Below are 26435 nucleotides of genomic sequence, written 5' to 3'. Positions count from 1 at the left end.
GGAAAATACCTCATCTTGCTCTTCAGCAGTCAGGGAGAGGAGGGCCTTAAAACGCGGGTCCAGCGCTGTCGCTCCATACAGCATCCCCTTCTGGGCACCATATCTTTAAGACATTTCAAAGACATTTTCAGCACAGTGTGAGGATAAACCATCGGCATTATGGCATTTATACACTTAATCTCGCATACAAACAAAAAGAATAAGTGGCTTTGGATAAAAGCCTCAGCTAAGTGTATTATGTAATGTAATGAAATAAATCACCATCTTCTACTACAACAAGAGAGAGGGAGAGCGCTTAGCATACCTTGTCCTTAAGTTGCCAGGCCGTGCTGGTGGGGTCATCAGTTTCCTGATCTGGGCCTGCAGCTCCCCTGGGACCATCGGACGCCCGGCACAAGGGCCGAGAAATTGGGAGCGGTCGGCTTACGGGGCGGCAGCACGGTGGAAGCAGCGGCCTTGCTGGTGGAGGTGCTGGGGCCGCTGCTGCTGGCGGGCGGAGGGGGTGTAGCAGCCGCCTCCGCCGACCGCTCCTTGTCTCGGCCCGAGATGTACTTAATGGCGACATCCATGGAGCTCCCAGGCTGCGGTGTCTTCCGCCGTAGCCACTTGACGTAGCTGCAAGCCAATGATCGAAAATCAACTATATATAAATATTAAATATAAACATGTCACAGCACCATCTCCACTGCCCTTCACCACAATATGACTTACGTCAGACGCTGCTTGTCCTTGGAGTTGTACAGCTCCTTCAGGGTGTCCTCTTTGAACAGCTCGAAACCAACAAGCGCCTCGCCCGGGCCTCCTCCTGCGCCTGGCGGAACTTCAGGTGCTCTGCAAAAGCGGGGTGGGCGCAGGAGTAGCGGGCGAGGCTGTCCTTGTTGGCCATGAGCGGACTGTCCGAGGCACTCGTTTCCCGCTCCCGCTGGTGACTGGCGTCCACATGACAGGCATAGCCCGCGTCGTTCTCCAGGAGCCATCGGAAGGTCTGACCCTCCCAGGGTCACCACCCTCGGAGAAGACGCAGGCTCGGGCCTCCTTCTCCACCTCCCCCGGCTTCTTGGCCCTGGCGGTAACCTGGGGCCCACGTGGCGCCATGGCGGCGGTGAAGGCCGCCGTCGCATTAGAGGCCCGCAGGGCGTCATCGTTAAATTGGCAAAAGACATCTACAATGACAACAAATGACACGGCACAGCATTAAACAAGCATTTTATTAAACGAGCATTACAGTTTACTCCCTTAAAGTGACTTTTATGTTCATGGATGCTTGTTACAGGAAAGATAACAGATGGTTTGAAAGGTTGGAATGCTAATCGCCGCGCCATCCGTTTCAATGGGAATCGCGACTCTCCGTAATTTCAACATTAAGTTTAACATATTTATAATTCGAAATTCGTCCCAACCTTCATACCACACACACTCTATGGTATATAGCATATAACCGAGTCGCCTGATCGCATTTTAATGCATTTTTCACGATTTACCAGCACTCGTTGTGAATGCTAACCGCCGCGCAATACGTTTCAATGGGAATCGCGACTCCGTAATTTCAACATTAAGTTTAACATATTTATTATTCAAAATTCGTCCCAGCATTCATACCACATACACACGAGGTTCTATAGCATATAACCGAGTCGTCTGATCGCATTTTAATGCATCTTTCACGATTTACCAGCACTCGTTGTGATTGCTAACCGCCGCGCAATACGTTTCAATGGGAATCGCGACTCTCCGTAATTTCAAAGTTAAGTTTAACATATTTATAATTCGAAATTCGTCCCAGCCTTCATACCACATACACACTAGGGTCTATAGCATATAACCGAGTCGTCCCCTCACATTTTAATGCATTTTTCACATTTACATGTGGACATGTACAGATAGGATAGCAGCTAGGTTCAGGATGACCTACCTTATCTTAGAATGCAGACTGAGATAATGGCCGATTCACACGTGGAAGATTCTCCTGTCGAAGCGGTTGTCCTTGCTGATTGGGCGCGGGTGATTGATTCTCGGGCAGATGCGGGTTGCTGATTGGGCGGGTGATTCTCGTGTTGAGGATTCTCGAGTTGATGCGGGTTGCTGATTGGGCGTGTGATTCTCGTGTTGAGGATTCTCGGGCAGATGCGGGTTGCTGATTGGGCGGGCGATACTTGAGCTGAAGCCGATTGGCTGAGAAACAGAGCATCGCTGGACAGATAGCGCAAAGGAAGCTTACCGTTCTTCACTATCGGGGTTCGGCCCGCGGGACGGACCGCTTTGGCGCCCCCTTCCGGCCACCGCACCTCGGGCCCGTCCCGGCCCCCGCGGGCACCTCGGACCGAGAATAAGTTCGGTCCAACCGGTCGAACCGACGGTTCGGGGTCGAACTCGGAACGATCGGAACGAAACGGAACGCACAGGGTCGGGTCGGGACACGGGTGGAAACGCCCATGTCGAGGGACCGGTACCTTTATAAACAAGCGTTCGTCTGATTCGACCCGTGTCCGTTATTGCAATGCGTCGCTTGTTTATCAAAGAGAGGCTTTATTTTCAACGTATTGCTTGTTTATTAAAGAACGGCTTTATTTTCAATGCATCGATTGTGTGGAACGTCTCTCACGGGCGAAATCAACACACGCCAAGTCGTTCAAAGCCCGGTAGGGCGTTTATTCATTAAATAAAGGGGAAAATCAGAAATCATACGTGTGACTCCGTGAGCCACGGTGGTGTCCAGGGGAATTGTCTCTCCGGCCGGGCCGGTCTCGTCCCTGGAGGGGGAGGTCACTCCCGTCGGTGAGGCCTCTTGGGCTCCGGCTGGTGGATATCGGCGGTATACGCCATCCACCGCCTCCCCCTCGGCTTCAGGGGTTTGGGGCCGCCGGGTTGCCACAATTGTTTATCAAAGAAGGCTTTATTTTCAATGTGATTGCTTATTAAAGAATGGCGTTATTTTCAATGTATTGATTGTTTATCAAAGAGCGGCTTTATTTTCGATATATTGCTTGTTTATTAAAGAATGGCTTTATTTTCAATGTGATTGTTTCTTAAAGAATGGCTTTATTTTCACTGTTTATTAAAGGCTTTATTTTCAATGTGATTGTTTCTTAAAGAATGGCTTTATTTCGAGACGCTTTTACACTGTTTCTAATGTATTGCTTTTTTATTATTAAACTAAAAACGTTTGTTATCATTGTTGTTGTGGACTTGTTGCTTAAAGTAAAAAGAAGGGACAAGCGTGTGTAATTCAAATAGATTTATTAAATTAAAAACATGCACAACACAGGAGGGGGGTTCCCGGGGAGGAGCAGCCTCACACTCTGCCGGGGCTGTGTTCCTCTCCAGGGGCTGACACTGGGCCCTTCACCCTCCTCTCCTCCCGCTGCTTCCTCTGCTTCCTGGTGAACGGATTTCAACATCGAATTTTAGTTCTTCAGGTAAATGCAAGCAGTTTACTTCGAAACGCATTCAGAAACAATCAATTTGCCTCTTCTCGGCCAGCCACAGGTCTACGCCTTTGCCGGCGTAGAGGGAGCAGAAGTTCTCCCCGTCGAACCGGCTGTGGCCAAAATCTTTCTGCGCCGGCTGGAGGCACCGCTGGCAGATCCGCAGCTTGTGCGTTTTGCGTCGAGGGGAAGAGGAGTCGCCGATTTCCTTCCTGCGGGCGATGTTCCAGAGGGTGGTCCTGGGCACCTTCCCGGCGTCCTTCGGGGCCTGTTGGCTGATTAGCCACTCACGAGCGGTGAGGCCCCGCCTCTGACTCTCAGTACGCACTGCTCTTGTACAGCGCGTGCCCCGTGTCCAGGGTCCTGGGTTGGGCGCACGTGGGGCAGGGGTCCCCCGGCTGGCATTGGGGCTTCCCCTTTTGCTCATTCAACACCCTGGTGTCCTGCCTCAGTTGGGACTTGTGGCGGCAAATGGTAACCCTGCTTGGCGTCCACCTGTGCTTCCTTTTCCTCTTTGATGGAGGAGGAGGAGCAGCAGCAGCGCTGTCGGACTCTGAACACAAGGCAATATAGAACACTTTTAGTCTAGGTCAAATTAAATGGATGGATGTGCACACACACACACACACAACAATTTAGCAAGTTAGATACACACCTTCTGGTTCCACGGCCTCTGGCTCAGGCTGCGCTCCGAGGTTGCTGTTAGTGGCTTCCATCGTAGTGTGGTTTAGAGGCATCTCCTGCAGCCCTATTTGAACCTTGTACGAGAAAGGGGTGGACCTTCACCTTCACCTGCACACGGGAGACTTTCCCGAGGCCAGCTGCCCTGTCTGATCTTTTGTCTTAGCTTGATCAGTCATCCTGATAGACAAAAGAGTCCAAGTTGGAGGTGTGAAATGAACTCAGGGTGTCGGGGGGGGCTCTCTGCGCTTCACTTCTAATTCCCACTGCTACTGTCATGATAGATGTGTGTGATGTGTGTGTGTCCATCATGCTGTTTGAAGTGTGTGTGTGTGTGTGTGTGTGTGGCAGTTAAAGACATGATTTAAGGAAAATACTCGGACAGCCAAAAAGGTAGCAGAAATTAATGGATGCGCATGCATGATCTGGAAAAAATAATGACTTTTAGCAACCCTCTTTTATGTGTTGTTAATTTATACATTGTTTAACAAAGAATGGCTTTTTTTCAACCAGCTTTTAAGGTGTGTTTTCTTTTTGTGATGTGATTTGAGCAAAAATCGTTCTTTCTTCCACACAAACGACACAGAGTCTTTCGGTAACGGTAGGCTGTTTATATATATATATATACATAATTTACAATGAATGGCTGGTGGTCCCTCTACACAGCCAGCTCCACACTGCTGTGGGTGGGGGGGGGGGAGAGAATGTCAGGGTGGCGGCGGGGGGGGGGCCTCGCGGTCTCTGGCCAGCCGATCACTGCGCCACTGCTCCACCGTTCCCCCGTCGGCCCGGGCGCAAAAGGTCTCCCGCTTGTAGCGGCTGTGGCCGTTCTCCCTGGTCTTGTGCTGGCCACAGCGCTTGCAGGTAAAGCCCGAGACCTTTTTAGGGGGCTTGAGGTAGACCCCTAGCTCCCGGGCACGACGCGCCTTCTCCTCCAGGACCCTGTGCCTCCAGGCAGTGGTGCGGGGCATGGCTCCAGCAATGGCGACGGCCGGAGCGGCAATGGCTGGAGCGGTGGCCGCGGCTGGGAGCGGGCTGAGGTCCGGGGGGGCGGTGGCGGTGACACTCTGCTGCTTCACCACGAGGTCGTAGAGCTCCGGGGCCAGCGGCCCTCTGATTGTTGCCGCCAGACCAGAGGCATCCGCGGGCAGGTGGTGCTGGAGGGGCTGGTCTGGCTGCTGGGGCTGCTGCAGCAGAGTCCGTGGGGCCGACAGGGGCTCCGCTGCAGTCTGGGGAGCGCTGGGCCCCGGGACTGCGAGGGAGTCCCTCATCTTGTTTTTTTCCCTGGTGTTTTGCCTTTCAAGAAATAGAAACAATGCGTTAATTATGACGACAAAGATATAAATCACGACGACACACACACACACACACACACACACACACACACACACACACACACACACACACACACACACACACACACACACACACACACACACACACACACACACACACACACACACACACACACACACACACACCAGTTCTGCGAGCCAAAGTATATGGACTTACCACATGGACAGGGTCCGCTGGTTCACGTCATACAGCATGATGCGGGTGCTCGCCATGAGGGCAGGACAGTTGACCACGTTGTCCTGGATCAATTTGTAATCCCTCATGACGGCACCCCAGCGGTTGAGGCGTGCCCCGGCGATGGTCTTGGCGTCGCCGCTGTGGACGCGGCACAGCTCCAACATGATGGCCTCGACGACCCTGCTGAGGCTTGGGTACTGTGCCGCTCCCGCACCCTTACCCACGACGACACTGTAGAGAGAGAGAGAGCGTGTTAGTTACTGATTATAGGGGGCTGTTAAAAAAAAAAAGATTGAAGGAAATTGTTAATGCACTGCTTACCGCTTCACACTGTCCACTCCCGGGATGTGGGCGTGGCGGTTGCTGGTCTTGAACCGTCCTTTAGCCAGCCGGTCCTGGTGGCGGGGGGTGAAGGTCACCGGCGCCTTGTCCCGCTCCGTCAGCCTCTCCCAGAGAGCGATGATGCCTCTGGTCTGACGGGCGGTGACGAAGGCGTGGTGACGCAGCTCCACGAGGCCGTGGGCCAGGGCCACCGCGTGGTGGTACCCGGGCTGACCGTCCGGCCCGACGACGTCCTGAAAAAAACGCACAGACACGGCACACGATGAGACGCCGCACACAAACACCGCGGCCGATATGAAATGTGGACAGGCGACTGCCACTCACTTCCTCCTCCTCCATCTTCTCCTCCACCTCGGAAAGGGGCGATCCCAAGGTGGCATCGACCTGGAGCACACCGCAGGGCTCCTGGAGCAGGGCGCTGTGGTGTCCTCTGGCTCCTCCTCCGGGTGCTCCTCCTCCTCCTCCTCTGCCCCATCCAGAGGTTCGGGATCCGGCTGCAGCACAGCGCCCGACTGGGAGTACAAGTCCTCCACCCCTAACTCCTCGTGCCCACTGCACCGTCAGTCAACGGACGTCAGAAGGCGTGGCTGACGGATGGGGGAGTAGTCTTTGCAGATGCATCCGTCAGCCAATCAAATCGGTTCGCCGGGTTCTTCCCGCTTCTTCCTGCTTGTTGCGAGGCAAGAAGACCCGCTTTCCCGCTTTCCAGTATCGTCAGAGCCCGAGTCGCGTCACAGTGCTTAAATTTGCATACGGGATCTGATTGGATGACGGAACCGTCGCTGCCGAAAAAGTTGAACATTTTTCAACTTTTTGACGGTGGCGAACGCTCCAAGTCAACGGACGGATCCACAATGCATTGCGCGACCGTCCCCATTCAAAGTCAATGGGCAACGGACAACTGACGGAGGTAGTGGGCACGGGGCGTAAGAGTTCCCCTGCAGAGACAGACACACACACACACACACACACACACACACATTAGCAGATGCCACAAGAACAGCCGCAGCAAACACTCTCTGTCGCTAATCTCCATGTACCTGTGTACTCTCTGGGCTGGGTGAAGTCGTCGACCGGCTGGACCCCGTTGACCTCAGAGGCCAGCTCGTTGAAGCTGTGCTGCAGCCGGGCGCTGTCGCACCGCAGCGCCGCTCGCGGTCCTCCCTCGACTGCCGCCCTGCCGCGGTCCTCGTTCCACCGAGCCAGGCCCTCGAGCAGGTACACCTGATAGTGGACGTCACTCGAGGTGGTACCTGTACATAAAACACGAGGGGGAGAAGAGTTAGTGAAAAAGGAAAACAAACAAGCAGAACTTTGTCAACGCGGTGGAAATAGATTTACCCGGAACGAAGCGGCACTGGTGCAGGTGGAAGGACTCGAGGGAGGTGGAGCCGCGAGCGCACCGGAAGACGGGGAGCCTCACACCACCCTTGGTGATCTCTCCCGTCTTGGTGTACAGCTCCACCCCCTCTGGGTCCTGGACGCAGTCGAGGTGGCGGCGCTGCGTGCCCCAGATGTCCTCCATGCGGGCGCGGTCGATCAAAGGGACGCCCATGGTGTCCGTCACATGCCAGAAGGCGTCCAGCACCTCCTGGATGAGCCGCTCCGTCTCCGCCGCACCCCTCGTACGGCGGCGACAGTGGCGAGCCAGCTCCTTGGCGGACAGCGTGACCTGGGCGTCCCTCCCCTCCGAGGACTGCTTGGCCTCCTTCAGGCGCCGCACGTCCTCGCCGTCCCACTCGAAGATGGCGAAGGACAGCCTGGCCATGAAGAGGCCGTAGAGCTGGTGGCTGTCGGTGGTGACGCCCCTCGCGAAGCGCCGCATGAGGTGCCACACGTCCAGCCGCACCACCAGCTCCTGCCACTCGTGGTACATGCCGTGCGTGGCAGAATTGCCCACGGCGGCACAGCAGTCCCGGTCCACATACAGGACCCTCGGAGAGGCCTTCCCGGCTTCGCGGTACCGCCGCATCAGGCCGGCCGCCATGTTGGTCAGTCCTTCCCCCTCGGCCGAGGTGAGGACGGACACGAGCACCTGCCCGTACTCGTTACCAACGTTGGTCATCCAGGCGGCAGACCCGGCGGCGGCGCCCGCGAGCTTTTTGGCGATCTGCAAGACACAATCACACGTTTAGACACACGGACGGACAGCACACATACGTCATACGAGGCGACGGCACACGGAGAGAGAAACCTCACCTTCTTGGTGGAGTCCATCTTTAGGATGTCGCCGAAGATCGACGTCACCCTGGCCTTGGTCTCGTCCAGCCTGGTCATGGCCTCCAGCACGTACACCCGACCAAACCAGGTGAGCCCGGGTACCTTGACGAAGGTCGGCAGGGACACGTCGTCCTTCTGGGCCGCTCCGGGGCCCCGCAGCTTGCGGAGCACAGAGAGGTAGGCGATGGAGCGCTGCATCCAGTCCCTGGAGTGCTGCTCCACCAGGGAGGCACGAGACGCCGTTGCCCAAGGTGCGCTCCTTGAGCATCGCTATCACCGCCCTGTCGCAGGACAACCTGGAAACAGAGAACGCAGACAGTTAACCGTAGTTAACCACGAGCGACAATACGCTGGGTAAACGCAGAATGACTAAAAGTGACGTACTTGTAGGTCAGAACGGCCGGGAATTGCTCGCGGTGAGCAACGTCCAGCTGCTCCAGGATGTCCTGGGACCAGCCCGCCACCTTCTTGCCACAGGAGGGGCACTGAAGGCACTCTGTGGCCATGTAATACCACCCGCTCCTGTCCAAGACCCTCCGCACGGTCTTGTATAGGCCAGCGCCCATCAGCTTACCCCCATCGGCGGGGCACTTGGAGTGGTACGCCCACATCCGATACGGAAGCCAGAGGAAGAAGGGGCGCTGGAAGAAGGCGTGGGCTGTGGCGGGGGGCTGAGTGTAGAGGAGCCGGGCGCCTGGCGGGTACCACCACAGTCGGGGCGGTGTGGTGAGGACAGCCTTCCCACTGCTGGGGTCCCTGCGGAACAGCACCCGGCCAACCCACTCCTGCTGCTCCTCAGGCAGCGTCTTCCTCCAGCTGAGGGGAAGCAGCTGAAACACACACGCAGCAGACACACACAGTTAGCGGGTGTGAATGTTCAGCAGACAGGCACACATAAACACACACATCATATACACACACACACACACACACACATTATACAAACCTCTTTGCCGGAGGCAGGCCTCGTGGCCATCGGTCCTGGACCTGGTGCTGGTCCTTCCAGCGGGGCCGCGGCTGGCGGGGCGTCCCTGGACATGCCTGACAACCCATATGAGCGTTAGGGAGGTGCGTTACACGTGTGGTACAAGTGTATTCACATCAAAACGTATACTCACTGGGAGGGTCGACCTCGTTGGCAGCGGCGAGCAGTTCTGCGTCGGCCGGGTCAGAGTAGGAGACACCTGCAAAGAACGACAACGAGACGACAACATGAACTGATGAAGCACTGTTGTGTTGTTTAAAGCCAGGCTGTTTTGTAGACAGTGCAGTTACCTGGCCGTGGGAGGACATGTCCTGGCTCCGGTGCTGCTGTGGGCTCAGCGTCCCGGGCCAGCACATACTGCTTCAGGGTCCCCATCCTTGACGCAGTAGCTCCCACCTTCTGCGTCCTGACCCAAGCCACATAGCTGTAGTAGAGCAAAGAAAAAACACACAAAATCAGCACACACACACACAAAATCAACACACACACACACTACTTACGTTCGACTCTCTTGGTCCCGCGCGCCATACAGGGACTTGTAGGTCCGGTGCGAATGCACCCCGAACCCCACCAGCGCGTCGTCCAGCCCCCTGGAAGACGCGGAGCCCTCGCACAACCTACGCCTGGCGACGGCCGTCACCATGGGTGGGAACAGCCCGGCGTAGGAGGCGATTCTTAATTGTATAACCTATCACTCAATTTCGGCAAATTAGAGGTTTTTTTACCCAATATACAAAAAGAGGCATTTAACCATCAGGGGTGTTAGGTTAATACTGTCAACGTTAATGTCAAGAGGCCATTAGGTTTAGCCTGAGAGTGACCTGTTGCTCTCCCCCCACTATTAACACCTCTCCTATGCAAATCGCGGTTGCATTTCAAACACCGAAATCACACATTAATAATTTCACATTTAGACCAGCCTTTATATCACAATTACACCAATGCATTTTTCACGATTTACAAGCAGCACTCCCCATACGTTTTTAATTCATTTAATTCTTCATTATTCAGGCGTTACAGAACTTTCATGGCCATGAATAAATAATACGAACTACAGTTTACTTTAGTATGTTTGTTCTTGAATTGACGTAGAATGGAGCAAAGACTCCTGGGATTGGGAAATGCGTTTATCCAATAAACAGCTTGCAGGTCAAGTCCATTTTCGGAAATGTAGGGGGATATATGAGCGGCCCCACGTCTAATGGCATGGCCCTAAAGACGCGTCAGACAGAGAAGGCGAGCAAGTTCGTGGTTGCTTTCTTTTGCTTGTTGTGGCACTCATGGAAGGCAAGAAGAGAAAAGAGAAAGGAGGGGCTGAAAAGGCCAGAATAAAGAAGAAGCGGATGCTGGAGGGGGATGCATCTAAGTGCTGAAATCAGGTATTAAAGAGATGTGCAGGTGAATTAGCCAGAGCTCCACCATTGACGTTATTGCTAGGCGGGAGCTAGCACAAGCTGCTAGTCAAATGTGTATGTGCTGGCTGGTATATATCAGACGAATTAATGACTTAACTGATCTTTCTCTTTTAATGGATGGAGAATACGTTAACAGATTTGGAACATGTAGTAGTAGTCGTCTAGTCGTGTCAACACGTTACACCGGTATTACCGAGCATAAATGATATAAACTTTGAAACTAGGTTACTCCGTCATATAACGTTTTATATATAATAGTATAATATAATTTTATAGATAATATCACGGCCAAAAGCTCTGTGCGCCTCCGGATGGCCGTAGTGCGAGGAGCACTACGGCCATCCGGAGTGCTTTTGTTTACCGGCGTTGCTATGGTTACTGGTCTTGTAAGGAAGGGCGCCAATTCTCCTCCGCACAGAGCAGAACTGTGACCTATTTTACCCATTTTTAATTTCTTAATTAGAATCATATCATTCATTTTTACCGATTTTTTTTTTTATTACTGAAAAAATATATAAATAAATGGTGTTGCGGGGGGGTGGGGCCGGACCGGGGAGGATTCTCCCGGTGGCTATTAGTGCCCCACTCCGCCCCTGCTACACAGTATTGCGATGCATCGAAGAATCGATTATTTTTCCCACCCGTATTGGTTACTGTACTCCAACAGTTCTAACAGATTCTATTGTTTTGCAGGTAAGCTTTTTGGTGAAGCTAGAGTTGCTGACACGCGCCTTGTGGTGGGGTATAATAACTGGCAGTGTCTTTCAAAGATACTGAAGCACCATGAAAGAAGTGGTTACCACATAAATGCTTATCTGATGTGGAAAGAATTGGCATCCCGCTTATGCCTAGGTAAAACTATTGATAGCGAATTGCAGAGAGCCTGTTGACTCGAGTGATCGGCATATTCTTCCTTGCAGAAAGAAACCTGCCACTGAGGGGGACAAAATGCAGTTAGGAAATCCTAGAAATTGACATTTTCTGGGTATCCTTGATCTCATAGCACGGTATGATGTTACACTGACAGAGCATCTTAGAAAGGCTGCCACTAACGCCTCGTTTCCACACACGTATGTTTTTCGTATCCGTGCTTTCGTAAATTTACGGAAGGAGTCGCTAGTGTTTTACGTACGGATATGAATTTATTCACATACAAATGATGGGGGAGCGTATGATAATGGCCGTTTTTAGGAGACCGGTACTTTGGAACATGACGATCGACATATCCAGAGATAAAAACAAATCCAACCAGGCTTGGAAAGAGATCGGCGAGGAGTTTGGCCTGCCAGGTACTTACATGTTTTGTGTAAAGCATAACAACTTTCATACGGTATCTCCGTAAAACGACGGCGAAAGTTAAATTTTTTAATCGTATATTACGGACATACCGGACAGAAATTTTACGGAGGGGAGGAGGAAAAACTGACATTACGGAGAATCGCATAGGAATGAATGGACTTTCGGTCGGAGACGGTTGGATCGCATACGAGAATGTACGTATGTGGAAACGAGGCGTAAAGAAAACGCCGGATATCTGTCCTGGTGCACTCAAAATTAATTTTTTTATTCAATATCAGAGTGTTTTAGGTCAAATTTGTGCCCAGATCAAAGAGAGGGGGGGAGGGGGGGGGCGCCTGCTATGTGTCTGCATACCCCCCAGAAAGTAGGCAGATGCGCCCCTGGTCGCACCCTGCAGTTCACCGCCGTTCCGCCACGGTTCAACGGGATTGTGGAAACAACGCTGTCATCCAAGGATCAACAGCTGTCACTTTTGGCGGAGCTCTAGCGAAAAAAGTGATATCCACAGTCCCGAAGGGAGAGGAAATGCAGGGATTCTATTCCCGTTATTTCCTGGTACCCAAGAAAACAGGAGGGCTGAGACAGATTCTCGATCTAGCCCTATTCAACAAATGCATCGCGGAGAGGACGTTTCACATGTTAACAATCAGACGAGTGTTAGTGTGTGAAACCAGGCGACTGGTTCACCTCTATAGATTTGAATGACGCATACTTCCACGTCACAGTGATCCCCAAACACAGGAAATTCCTGCGTTTCTCATTCCAAGGGTCACACTACCAGTACAACCGTCTCCTGTTCGGCTATTCTCTAGCCCCAAAAACGCTTTCCAAGTGCGTGGAGACGGCTCTCCAGCCGCTGCACGCAACAGGAATGAGAGTACTGTTCTACTTGGACGATCTGCTTTTGCTGACTCGCTCCAAGGAGGAAGCAGCTATTCAGACAAAAAGGCTGGTGATTCACCTGTCGAATTTAGGCTTGGCCATAAATTGGAAGAAAATCTCCCCCCTCCCCTCACAGAGTGTGATGTATTTGGGGGTAGAGCTGGATTCAGCTGTAATGAGAGCACGGCTCTCACAGCAGAGGATGGAGACGCTGTGGTCTCTCATCCGCCACTGTTCCCCGGGCAGTGTCGTGACAGCCCTCTCTGTCATGAGGCTGCTGGGCATGATTTCAGCCGCTCACACGGTGGTGCCACTGGGGCTGCTTCACGTAAGGCGGCTGCAGAGATGGTTCTCTCGCCTGCGCATCAACCCGGTGCGCCAACGGCAGCGCAAAGGGACCATTCCCCTATCAGTGGGCCCCGATTTGACCCACTTGGGCGATCCCCGAACTCTCATGAGAGGGGTGACGTTGGGCAAAGCAACGTCACACATCTCGGTGTTCACGGATGCTTCTCTGTCGGGCTGGGGAGGAACTCCTCACTGTGTTGAAAGTAATCCAACACTTTGCCCCGATGTTGACGAATCAACACGTAATGATTTGCACGGACAACAGAGCGACAGCAGCATACATAAATCGCCAAGGGGGCGGGCGCTCGGCACAGCTGCTGAGCATAGCAAGACAGCTGTCATGCTGGGCGCACACGCACTTGCTCTCCATCAGAGCAGTGTACATCCCAGGTGTCCTGAACAGAGGGGCAGACATAATGTCGAGGGGGGGTCCCCAACCAGGAGACTGGACTCTGCACCACGATCTGATCAATCAGATATGGAGTGAGTTTGGGAAAGCGGAGGTCGACCTATTCGCCAGCTGTGGTTCTCTCTCAGCGCGAAGGACAATCCCCCACTCGGGGTGGATGTGTTTGCTCACAGACCGTGGCCGAACACACTCCTGTTCGCTTCCCCACCCGTCCCTCTGATTCCCCAAGTCTTGGACCGAGTCCAAGAGGAGCGGCTGTCTATTATTCTCATAGCAACGCAACGAACGAGTGCACCGTGGTTTCCCTGCCTCCAGTGTCTGCTCTCGGGGCCGCCGAGGGAACTCCCTTGGTGGCGAGACGCTCTCTCACAGGCAGGGGGAACAATCATAGATTACCCAGAGATCGGCCAGCGCTTGTGGGCCTGGCCTCTGAACGCGAGCGCCTAGAGGATCTCGGCCTCTCCCAGGAGGTCGTACGGACCATCCAGGGTGCCAGAGCTGACTCCACCAGAGCGTGTTGCTCAGCTAAATGGGCTGCTTTCCAGAAATGGTGCACGGAGAGGGGTTGTGATCCCATCTCCTGCCCTTTGCCGCGTGTGCTCTCTTTCCTCCGGACACTGTTGGAAAGAGGGCTGGCTTTTAGCACGGTTAAAACGTACGCGGCTGCTGTTTCATCATGCCAAGAAAGGCTTCGGGGCAGTGTTAATTTCCTTAACGAAAAATATGACCAAAGATTTTCATCAACGACTTTTTCTATGACGTTGACGAGGCGATGACGAGCTGATAATAAAAACTATGACGAAATGTACGTTTAGTTTTCGTATATGAGACAAGACGAAAATATTTGGTGTTGTGCTCTTTGGACATTCAAAATGCATGATATTTCCCCCCAATTGTGCATCTAGTCTGTCAGTCAAAATGCATCACTGTCATTGGTTGAATTGGTTGAGCGATGTGCGCGCACCTTGTACCTGCCAGCTTGAACCAGTCAGGTGCTGCTGATGTCCGAATTTCAGGGCGACGGCGAGTTAATGACGACAACCAGTTACCAAATGCTGGCAAGTTCAGCACAAAAAGCGTTTGGTCGGAAACAAAGATTATATATATGGACGCACTTTAGTTATAACTCAGCAGAAAGAAAAACTCAATGCACCGTACTAACGGGAGATGGAGAGATGCCCTGTGGCTTCAAGTGAGGTGGGAAGAACACAACCAACCTCAAGAGACACTTGAAGGCGCACCACCCTGCCATTTTTGACAAGGTAAGTTCGCTAACTGTAATGTTAACATCACACAATCACATAATTTGAATCTTCAAAATCTATACTTGATATCTTATTATATGTAAGGGATAATGTCCGTCCGAGTAGGGCTTTGACTTTTGCCCAAAAATCATATCGAAGTTTGTTTGTTTATTAATATTAATATTCGAATATTTATCAATAATATTTTGACCATTAAATGCCTTCAGTATGTTACGTATTTTAAGAACATGAGCTGCCCCCACATAGCCTCTAGGAAGCAGAACCAAACATATAAGCCGTAAATACTATACATAGCCACAAGGGGAGCAGGACCTTACTGAAGGCTGCAATAGCTGCTCCATCCACAGAAGGCAGCACCTCAGACAAGTGAGGAAGCAGAGGCTAATACGTCACACCGGCTCCGCCCACTTCACACAGGCCGCGTGGATTTGACCATAACAGTCTACAGAGAAGTAGAACGAATTAGAATCTCCAGGTAGCTCAGGACTCGTGGGTTAGATTTTTGATCAGCTGGGAGACGCTCAGCACGTGTTCGACACACTTCCCCTCCTTTTGCTCCGTAGTTACCACACCGAAATACTGAGTTAAAAGCGATCCGGGATTGGACTACTTTCTTCGAAGAACTCTGCAAATTGGTGCCGGGACCGAGACTCGGGAGCATGCGGCCACCGAGACGCAATACAAGCTATTCGCAGGCGCCACTGAAAGGTAACAGAACCTGTTGTCCATGACTAAACTCTGTAATAGCTTAGAATAGGAAAATGTATGTGAATAGCTTGTAGTGCCTCCGTCTGGTTGCGGAGCTCCGTGGTTTCGGGCCTCGGATTGAAAATCATAACAGCCCTGTAGTTAGACGGCCGCGGATAACGCTAATAGATTTAATTAAATAATTATATTCAAGGAGCAGGGGGCCAGAAGTGTGTTTTTTATGGGAATGTAGATAGAAGATAACCATTCCCATGTAGGTCTAATGTTTGTACCGTCTGGAGACAGATTACAGCGTTTTTTTTGTTAAATAGTGAGGGGACGGATTACTCACTATTGTATTATTTATAACCGACTACTTGGGTTGATCGCCGTTACGGAGCGGTGCAAACTGGTCGAATAGTCTAGTTACTCTATTAATTTGTTGCATATTCTCCCGTTGGCTTGGGCTTTGTTTGCCCTGAGGCGATATCGCATGTTATATAAGCGGTAGGGGTTCGATTGGGATCGGTTCCCCCCAGCACGGTTGATGTAAACACCATTGTGCATCTTTTTCTAAAGTAATCTCCCTTCCGTAGAGGCGGCCTTGCGCAGTTCTAACCCAACTGCTTTGCATGCTTCATGACCCGCCGTGGAAACAAACTTGCCGGCATCTCATACTTCCTACAGCCCCCCCCCCCCCCCCCCCCCCCCTCTCTCTCTCTCGAACCAACCAAGTTCAATATCTAAAACCCTGGTATCCTCCAGTTCTACTAAACTACAAAACAACATTCAATGGGATGTTCTTATTCATCCGGCACCTATAATAAAACCTCCCCTTCTTATATACCGACTGCCGCTTAGCAACCAAACCCAAAAACTTTATATATATGTATATATGGATGTATGTATATGTATACATATGTTTATATATCTTCTTCATATTCTATACACCCCTCTACCTATAGACCTTAACCATGATGAAGCGAAAGAATTTGGACGACTTCCAATATCAGGCCCGTGAGTTCTACAACTTGATAAGGGCCAGCCACCATTTGGAGAAGGTCCAACGGGGTCCTTTGGAATCTCCAACGCCTAAATTCCTGAAAGAAGTTAAATTATGGCTGTCCCAGACCATCCAGCCGGCAGCCCCCGAGTGACAAGACGGCATTTATATTGAATGGTAATGCTGAAAACTGTCTCCAAACGGCCCTCCAGACCCTGACAGAACACCATTTGGAAACAATCCAGGAATTTAGGATGACCATATACCCTTCTTTAAAAGGAGAATGGGAAGAAGCTTGGCGTATAGCCGTAAGATGGATGAGAAAGAGGTTTCCATATGTCAGAGAGTTACTCCTCGAATCCATTTGGAGAGATCTAAATGATAAAAAAGAAGCATTGGATCCCCCTACAGCGGAACCATCACCACCACCCTCCAGTGAGAGGCAAAACCCACATTTTGACCAGTCACTCCCTAGAAAAAGACACCAACCCGACCCGCAAATGCCCACAAAACTACCTGGTACACAGAATCCCAGTGGGAACTTGACCCCGAACGACAACCCAGGTGTTTCAGGAGATGTGCGACCACCAGGCCTAGCACTGGAAAGTATGGATATCCCACCCCCCCCTAAAACGCCCTCCCCTCCCCCTAGAACACATGGGATAATACAATCCGGACTACAGATTCCCATAAAAAGAAAAACCCGCCCCCTATGACATCTGATAACACACCACCTGGCCGCTCCAAACCCCTCACCCTGGCAGACTTTGAATTACCCCCCTCCCCCCATTGGACCTCTTTACCCACCACGCCCACAAAGGGAACAAGAATCTCAATTGGAATTTAGAACCAACCAGAAAGATCATAGTGATGGGAGACTCCAATATGTCGAGACTACCGTTAATCATGGACGAATGGGTCCAGGTTGACTGCTTTCCTGGTGCTAATCTTTCACAGGCCGTACATCTCCTGAAGCACAACACACCCACGTCGGACGCAGTGGAAAAAGTCATCCTTTCGTTTGGCATAAACGATAGAAACCGTGGTAACACCTCTCTTTTGGACGATTCCCTTAGGAGGCTTTACTCGGCGGCCAAGGCCACGTTTCCTAATGCCCTGGTACATATACCAGTGATCAATGCCTCTAGGGACCTGGATAACATCTAGAGGATCAACCTAAATCTCCTTAACGGATTGATCAAGAATATCCCAGACCAAACCCCCAGGTTGATCCAGAGCCAATTCCACGTAATTTGAGATAAAATCCATTGGACTGCCTCCACTGGTGGCCAAATGTGGAACCATTGGCGCTCTTTTTTAGGCCAGGGCACCCAGGGCCTATTATTCCGCCCCTAACCCAGGACAAGTCTGTCATTAACTTATCCCCCACTTTCCGGCCCCACCCCTGACACCTAAAAATTATCCGTAAAGGCCTCTCATTCATTCCAACCCCTCCCATCAGCAATCAGAAAGTTTCCCTAAGGGCTCACTTATCGAGCTACCACCGGAGACTTAAACTCCTATCCCATTTTGAGGGAAAACAGGCCAAGGAGCCACCCCCCTTCAACCCGAAATCAACCTGGGAACCCAACCCCTCGAGCCTACCTGAGGAATTAATACACCCGTTTCAAAAATACCATAGTACGCTACGCGCTGCACAGCCAACACTAGGAAAATCCAACCTTTCAGATACAGAGAAACAGGCCCTGGAAGACCTACGACAAAATACGTCCATAGTAATTAAACCAGCTGATAAGGGCAGCTCGATTCTTATCTTAGATAAAAAACAATACGTAGAAGAAGCCCTGAGGCAATTGCACAACACGGAGTACTACCAGCCGCTTACTGCCCCGATTTATTTGGACACAGCGGTCCAAATTAGGGAGGTCATAGATCTTATGACCCAGAAGAAGACTATTACCCCAAAACAGAGCACATATTTAATCGGGGATGACACCCCCAGAAAAAGACTCTACCTCCTCCCCAAGATCCACAAGGCGCTGGATACCTGGCCCACCCCCCTCCAAATTCCCCCGGGGAGACCAATCGTCTCAGATTGTGGGAGCGAGAGCTACCCGATAGCGTCCGTCCTTCACAAAAGTTACTTGAAGGACACTATCATCGAAAAAATTTAAACTATAGAATTATCAGAACCTTTTTTTATTTTTTCCATGGATGTAGAGAGTCTATACACCAATATTGACACCAAGATGGGCCTGAAAGCAGTGCAGACGCTGATGAACGAGAATCCGGACCCATCCCGGCCGGATCGAGAAATCATCCGATTACTGGACATCAGTCTGTCAAAGAACGACTTTGAGTTTGATAATAAATACTACCTCCAAATTAAAAAAGGTACAGCAATGGGCAAACGATTCGCCCCAGCCTACGCAAATATATATATGGCCACATGGGAGAATACAATTCTTCCCATATGCTCCAAATTACCCTCGCATTATTATCGCTTCCTTGATGACATCTGGGGTATCTGGACCCATGGGGAGGAGGAGTTCCAGATATTCACCCAAACCCTAAATTCCCACCATTCTTCAATCAAGGTCAAACCCCTCTCTAGTCCCACATCAATGGATTTTCTAGATGTTACCACTTTCAAAGGACCCGACTTCGATGCCACGGGTCATCTAGACACTAAAGTTTTCTTCAAGCCCACGGACTCACACGCCCTCCTCCACTACACTAGTTTCCACCCCAAACATACCTTTCGAGGTATTGTTAAATCACAGCTCATCCGCTATAAACAGATTTGTTCTAGACCAGAGGACTGCATCGTCGCAACGCGGACCCTTTTCCGGGCACTTAAAAACAGGGGCTATCCCAGATCCTTTCTAAGAACCGTCAGACAAGATTTTCACAAACAACCAGACCCCTCTATGCAGAGAGAGATCCGAAAAAAACATTGCACCTTTTGTTGCGATTTACTCCCCCTTGGCTACCAGGGTCATGAGAAACACCAGAAAAAACGTTAATGACACAATGGCGGGCACCTCCCTTGCGCAGAATACAGAGATTATTTCCTCCTACAAACGCAACCCAAATTTAAGGGACTTCCTGGTCCGAGCAAAACTCCCTTCCCGTTCAACACCACCCTTATCCCTGGGACGTTGCATAACGGCAACAAACCCGACCACCAAGACCACCTACCTTCTGAAAAGGAACATCACTATGAATCACAAAAACTGCGTGTACAAAATCTATTGCAGGCGATGCAGAATTGCTTATGTTGGGGAAACGAGGAACAGCCTCTCGGCTCGCCTCTCTTCACACAAATACAACATTAGCACTGGACGCAAGTTGGACACCTTTCTAGTACAACATTTTAGGACCCATGGTCTGCGGAACCTAGGAAAAGGAAAAGAGCGGAGCGGGACTGGATCGCTAAATTAGGGGCAAGATGGCCTCTACCGAGGTTGCAGGTGCAACGAGATGGAGCACTTGCTGAGTCATTTCCTGTAGGGCTGGAGCCACAGGTTGAAGCGTATGCGTCCTTTGAGACCCCCTTTGATAAAAGGGGGTCTCAAATGTTGTCGACTCAGTCACCTATTGCATCACTTCCTTTAGGGCTTCAGCCTCCTAATTGATCATCATAGTATAATTGAATGCCCTCTTTCATATATATACGATACCTCCACCACTGGGACGTGGCAACAATTCTCCAAATCCATATGGGGAGGGGGGGGGATGCTTGTGGAAAGTAGGGGTTGTGGTATCTCGGTGCTCGGTTGGGCCAGGTTCCACGGATGAACGACACTTTTTGCGTGCGGATACACCGTTAAAGGCATTTATTGAGTACAACTTAAATACAATGAAGGAGACGCGGTCTCTCGGGCCTCCGTGGGCCTCTAGCCTCTCCCGGACACGAACACTTCCTCCTTGCTCCCGTGCCGTGCTGTGCTGTGCTGTCCTGGACCTCCTTTTAAGATGGCTCCCCTGCCACCGGCCAGGTGTCCACCAATCACCCTGATTGGGGAGGCGAAAGGGATGCTCTCCGTCGCCGGCTGGTGGGTGGGGGTGGTATATCCCGTCCCCCACGGTCCCTCGGGCCCGTCCAGGCCGAGGTTTACGTGGCGGGATGCCACAGGGTGTATACTCGACATAAATAGGAAGCAAAACTGACATCTCACAAATATTTATTTAATAAATTGTTTCAAATAACCCTGCCTCGTTAAATCAATGAGCTTGGTGTTTTGCTTTCCAAAATAGGTTATAGTAGAAGTCTAAACTGCAGAAAATAAAAACATCCAAGCTGCCTTTTAAGGATACCTTGGAATATCTGCCTATTTTCTAACCATCGGACCCTAGTTTACGACAAAAACAACACAATTGACGGCAGCTCCTTTGCCGCGTGGTTTTTAGAGCCATGTAAGGATTAGAGGGGGCGGTCGATAGCAACAACCATAACGATCAAGTGACTGGATGCAGCCCCGTTGAAAAAAATAGAATACCACCCTACACACTCAGGATATTAATGATATTTAAATTATTATGACCGTGAAGTCTTTATTTGCATGGGTTTACATTTCGTTCTGTGTAGCATGGAAAAATCTGAGAAACACTCCCATTCAGAATGCATTGGTTTACATTTCGTTCTTTGGAGCACTGTTATTTTTATATATTTATTTATTTTCAGTTTTTGAGGAGGTGCTTCAAAGATGCAAATGTTTCTGCAATAATCCAAAATCCAATGGCAAAACCCGTTGGCTTTTTGTCGAGGGAATCCAGGGCGACGCTCACTTCCGGGTTGGCCAACATACGTCATCCCTCCACCACTCTACTGTAAAAACACATGTTCAAGTTGAATGAGAATAATAATAATGATAATAATAATAATTCTGCCATAGTATTTATTTAAGGGGGGGGGGGGGGGATACAAGTCTTTTCACCATTTGTAGTGTTGAACAGCAGAGAAATAATTTGTCCGCAAAGACGGTGACGTCGCTTAGCAACGGAAGACGTTGGGGTAGACAAGTCACCGGACTACTACCCATGCAAGTGAACGGAGCGTTCCACGGCATTGAGAAGACCCGTGTAATAAAGGCCTATAATATTTATATATGCCAGTTTATGGCATAGATTTCTCCTCAGATTAGGCCAATAAACCAATGGTAAAATAAAAATAAAAACGCTCGATCAAATGCCCGGCCCGAGTATAGTGGTGGGAAATATCGGCCCGACCCGGCCCGCGTCGGGCTCGGGCTCGGGCAGAGAATCTAAACACTGACTGGAACTACTTAGCAGGTGTCTGTGGGGCTATGTCAGGAGTTAATGCACGTACTGCAGCCAATCAGAATACGAGTATTCCCCCAGGCCGTGGTCTAAACAATATTATTCACGAGTTATAATCAACCCCTACACATCAATATTAATGATAACCCTATGGAAATTGCAATAAGTGAGAGATACAATTTCGCACGTTGAGCACACAGTTGTGTGACTCGTTTATTTAGTAAGAGAGAAACAGGAAATCAAAACGTGCTGAAAGTAAACAAATCCCGCATGGGCTCTGACGTCATGAGACGCTCGTAATCCTTTAAGGGACAGCGATCCCTGAACCACCAAGACAGTAAACGACATGCCTAACACTATTGAAAGAACAACACAACAAAATACTGTCGGTGAATTATGATACACTCACTACAACCCATTAAATACGGTATGATTTCTAGATGTCATGGCAACGTCCGCTCGCGACACTGGACTTGCGATCGAGGCATCGATGCGGACGTTCATTCACATAGCCACAAACAAGAGAATAGATGGCTAGATAAAATAAACATCAAGACATACAATTCTAAAAAGAACAGATGAAGCAGCTACCCTTTTTTCCTTCACGGTTTGCCTACAGAGCAGCGCACCTGCATTTAATATATCCGTGTATTGTTACAATTTCTCAGTATCAAAGGTGAAAGTAGAAACGGGTGGCCAAAAGCTGTCATATTGTTAGTTATCACAGACAATTTTAAGTAGAAACGATTTTCGTGAGACCAAGTTTTTTCGTGAGACCAGGTTTGAGCGTGTGCATGGGTTGAATTGCGTGTGTCTCACGCCGAATGCATGAGACATGAGAGCCCTGTACTTACGTGACACAAACCAGCACCGCAAACGTTCTCTCCCGCTTGAGATTACGTCTTTCTTTATCCACAAGTTTCCTGGGGCGGTTGCTGGGGAAACGTTTGTGGGCCACACTTCCGGTCGCCCACTACGCGTCGCGCCACAGCTGTGTTTTTACCTGATCAGCTGGCAGGCTATTCACATCACTCGCTCTGTCACTGAATAAACTGATGGCTTTAAAAAGCTCGGGAACAACGTGTGCCGTTCGAGGATGTACTAACAACCAGACGAAACTAAATAATTGGTTGAAATCTGAGTGTTTTGACCACAAGCCGAAACATAAAGCAGAGTGTTCGTGCCCGAAATGGTACAGCTTCCATCGACTGCCCAATGATGAAAAGGCTAAAAGAAATTGGCTGAAGAACCTGAACTTAAAACAACCTCCGAAATGTTGTTATGTCTGTTCGTTTCATTTTGTGGACAAAGCGCCAACGGAAGAAAACCCTTACCCAATGCTTTATCTGGGTTATGAGAAGCCACCTGAGAAGAAACGCCGAAGAGTCGTCAGGATGAGTGTTGACGGTCAAGTCGCATCAACAACAGGTATGCTAAATTTGATATCAACGCTTTTTTTTTTTTTAATGTAACATTACGGTAGCATACAGTATACTCTATTTACGTTGGTTAAGTCAATGGTGTATCCTCACTTTCATCCTTAATTTAGAAATGATCATAGGTCAGTGTCCTGTTAAAACCTTGTCTAGATCTATTCTGTACACCAATGCATGTTTAGACCCTCATCCAATTATCTCCATCTATGTCTTAATATTATTATTACCTGCAGACCAAGCTGTGATGGTGTTCGAGCAGCCTCAAACCTTCAAGGATGCCCAAACACAGTGGATGGATCCAGCTGAGGAGGACCATACCTACTCTAAAGGATCCATCCTTATATGTGACATGATCATCACACCTGCCCCTGAGATCTCACTGTCCATTGCAGAGGTTACACTGAACGGTGATAAAGACTGTCTGCTGTACACAGGGATTCCTCTACTTGTGTTCAACACTCTTGTCTCCTGTCTACAAGGTTTTGTGCGCCAGTCATCAACAATGCCAGCTCAAGATGAAGTTTTGTTAACACTCATGAAGCTCAGACATAACTTTGCTGTAGCTGATTTAGCGAGGCGCTTTAAAAGATCAGCCGGTCAGGTCAGTAAAACAATTACGCATTGGGTTGATATCCTTGCTGAGCACACCAGGGACCTCATTCCATGGCTGCCCCGTGACACTATAAAAGCAACTATGCCAAAGGTTTTTCTGCCACATTTCTCTGATTTAACTTGCATCATTGACTGCACAGAGAGTGTTCTGCAAAAAACCAAAAACTTAGACTCGCGCTCAGAGTCTTACAGCCATTACTATGCAAGTAACACTGTTAAGTACCTTGTTGCCATTGCTCCATCAGGGATGCTGATGTTTATTTCAGAGGCTTTTGGTGGGAAGTGTAGTGACAGGTATATTACACAGAACTCAGGGTTTCTTGATTTTTTACGTCCTGGTGATGTGGTGATGGGGGACCGTGGGTTCACAATTAGAGATCTTGTTGAGGAGAGGAGGGTAAAGCTAGTCATACCTGCGTTTACACGCAAACGCAGCCAGCTAACCAATGAGCAAGTGACTCAGATGAGACGGATAGCAAATGTACGCATTCATGTGGAACGGGCTATAAGGCGCCTCAAAGTGTTCAAGATCCTGTCACAAACCGTGCCAATAAGCTTAGTTCCTAAAATTTATGAAATACTTCAGATTTGTGCAGCTCTCATAAATCTGAGAGGAGAGCTTATCTCCAGCAATTAATATCTTACATATTATTAAACAACATCTTGTATATTTATGAATTACATTTATTTTAAGTTTTATTTATACTTCAAATGTATTTGAACCATTGTTTTGTTATTTTTGCATCTCACAGAGTGAGACTTATTGCCAGCTGATATGTCGTTTAATTACAAAACTGTTCGAGGTACTTGGGGCAGAGATGTAGTTTATTTTCTCCAAAATCATCAGCCAACCTGGGAAGCATATGTAGAAAATAAAAATGTTCCAGTTGCTCTACTTGTTTGTCAGTGTAATCTTTGTCAAATGGAATTTCCAATTCTAAATGTTCCTTTTGTGTCCAGATAACCAATGTGCATCTCTGTAGACCAAGGCACATCATAGCCACCTGTGTCTAAAATAATAGAAAATACATTAAATTGGCACCAAATAATGAATATTAGTTCACATTATATTGTTTATCTCTTGTAATCGGCTAATGCAGCTAGTATTTCTTGCCATTAAAAACAACCCTGCTTACCTGAAGGTAGTATCCAGCTCTTCCATTTGGCAAAACAAGGTACTTTCCATCATCCAAGATTTTGATGTCACCGTTTGGCCGGGTGAGAAATTCTTCGAGAGACATCAGACTCTTGAAGGGGCACTTGATCTCAAGAAGTTTTGTCCCATCAAGGATCCCATCTGGACTGGCTGCCAACCAGGGGTGGTCAGGATGCACCACAAGTCCTTTGTTGTGCACATCATGCCCTCTGCTCTCAAGGAGTGTGATGACCCTGACTTCATTGTCAGAGCCATATTTCGTGGCTGTGTTCCCGGTGAAGGTGGGGTACACGTGCTCATTGAGAAACTTTTGGGGGTCTGTGGTGTGTCGTTTGGGGACTCGTTTCACTGTGCTTGCAGTGAGACGCAGTCTCCTAGCGTCATGCCAAACCTGTGACCTACTCTGGGTCTTTGTGTCCATTTCCAATGTGGATATTTGATTGGGGGACAAAGCAATGTATGATTGGTAAAACACTGAACACTTCCTACATGTCAGATGTGTGCTATGATCTGTATGGTTCTCAATTTGTAATTCTGAATCTTGGTTTGGCCCTGTGCTAGGTTCTACATCTGAGGAGCTCTTTTCCAAAACGCGATAAACGCCAAATTTAAAAAAAATGAGTTTGTCATGCCATTTTGTTGTGTACTGAACCTATTCACTGCTCCATCAACGTTGAATGCAAAATCGCTATATTTACTTGTTTAAAATATCACAAGATGCCGTTTTTTTCCAAACCACGACAAGCGCCAAACCTATTTTTTGCCTAAATGCGATATATCCTCTCGACCAATCTGAATTCGGTTAGCGTTCTAGGCAATCGAACACGGATCAGTCTTCAAAATGAGTTCAAACTATAATGTGTGTGTGTGTGTGTGTGTGTGTGTGTGTGTGTCTGTGTCTGTGTGTGTGTGTCGCTCTTTTCCCGGGAGTTAGATGCGCGTGTTGCTCCTTTCCCGGGAGTTAGATGCGCGTGTTGCTCCTTTCCCGGGGTAGAGTGTGTGTGTGTGTGTGTGTGTATCGTGAACGGACTTCAGTGGCGGTTTCATTCCGTCTCAGTCTTCAAAATGAGTTCAAACTATGATAACACGTTTGATGGCCAGGATGAGCCAGTGAGACCTACACCCGGGGGTAGAAAACGCAGACTGGACAAAGAAAACCACAAAAAACAACTAGAAAAGAAGGTTCGTCACTCAGGTTGCGGGTTAACGCCTACTGTTGGATGTCAACACACGGCTACTGCGACCTGTCAGGCCGAGAAGCTGTCACCGGACGACCTGATGATGAACTTTAACAAGTTTTATAACAAACCAAACAAGGTTGACCAGGACAGGGCCATACTTGATCTCCTGGACATAATGAAAGTGAACAGGCGGCGTACGAAAATCAAGGACGTAAACAAGCGAAAAGACCGAAAAATATCGGTTAAATACAGTCTCTTGTGCGGCAGTCACCCGGAGAAGGTGCCCGTTTGCAAGGCAAGCTTCATTAAAGT

The 26435-nt window shown here is 49.5% G+C and overlaps 4 protein-coding genes and 1 long non-coding RNA gene across 5 annotated transcripts; 1 reads left to right on the top strand and 4 right to left on the bottom strand.

Annotated features, from left to right (window-relative positions):
* Window positions 1-772, bottom strand: LOC130369688 (uncharacterized). Its single transcript, XR_008892878.1, has 3 exons — window positions 712-772; window positions 305-615; window positions 1-103 (listed from the first exon to the last, which is right to left on the bottom strand). It is a non-coding gene; the product is annotated as an uncharacterized LOC130369688 (long non-coding RNA).
* Window positions 773-4813: 4041 nt separating this feature from the next.
* On the bottom strand, window positions 4814-6308 carry LOC130369814 (nematocyst expressed protein 3-like). The gene is made up of 3 exons (XM_056575372.1): window positions 5961-6308; window positions 5619-5870; window positions 4814-5402 (listed from the first exon to the last, which is right to left on the bottom strand). Exons 2-3 carry the CDS (start codon window positions 5801-5803, stop codon window positions 4814-4816), a joined length of 774 nt encoding a protein of 257 aa, XP_056431347.1. The 5' UTR covers window positions 5804-5870; window positions 5961-6308.
* Window positions 5957-8539, bottom strand: LOC130369813 (uncharacterized). The gene is made up of 6 exons (XM_056575371.1): window positions 8181-8539; window positions 7323-8091; window positions 7030-7234; window positions 6452-6533; window positions 6306-6365; window positions 5957-6214 (listed from the first exon to the last, which is right to left on the bottom strand). The coding sequence occupies exons 1-6, from the start codon at window positions 8397-8399 to the stop codon at window positions 5957-5959; spliced, it is 1593 nt and encodes a 530-aa protein (XP_056431346.1). The 5' UTR covers window positions 8400-8539.
* Window positions 8531-10960, bottom strand: LOC130369812 (uncharacterized). Its single transcript, XM_056575369.1, has 5 exons — window positions 9687-10960; window positions 9477-9610; window positions 9320-9385; window positions 9148-9242; window positions 8531-9031 (listed from the first exon to the last, which is right to left on the bottom strand). Exons 1-5 carry the CDS (start codon window positions 9827-9829, stop codon window positions 8531-8533), a joined length of 939 nt encoding a protein of 312 aa, XP_056431344.1. The 5' UTR covers window positions 9830-10960.
* A 10715-nt stretch (window positions 10961-21675) lies between these two features.
* On the top strand, window positions 21676-25689 carry LOC130369649 (uncharacterized). The gene is made up of 2 exons (XM_056575146.1): window positions 21676-23166; window positions 23408-25689. The coding sequence occupies exons 1-2, from the start codon at window positions 22794-22796 to the stop codon at window positions 24421-24423; spliced, it is 1389 nt and encodes a 462-aa protein (XP_056431121.1). The 5' UTR covers window positions 21676-22793; the 3' UTR covers window positions 24424-25689.
* The last annotated feature ends 746 nt before the right edge of the window (window positions 25690-26435 follow it).

This window comes from Gadus chalcogrammus, chromosome 17, assembly GCF_026213295.1.
Source record: "Gadus chalcogrammus isolate NIFS_2021 chromosome 17, NIFS_Gcha_1.0, whole genome shotgun sequence".
NCBI classification, from domain to species: Eukaryota; Metazoa; Chordata; class Actinopteri; order Gadiformes; family Gadidae; genus Gadus; species Gadus chalcogrammus.
Note: the sequence above shows the minus strand (reverse complement) of the source record. Positions and strands in the feature narration are given on the sequence as shown.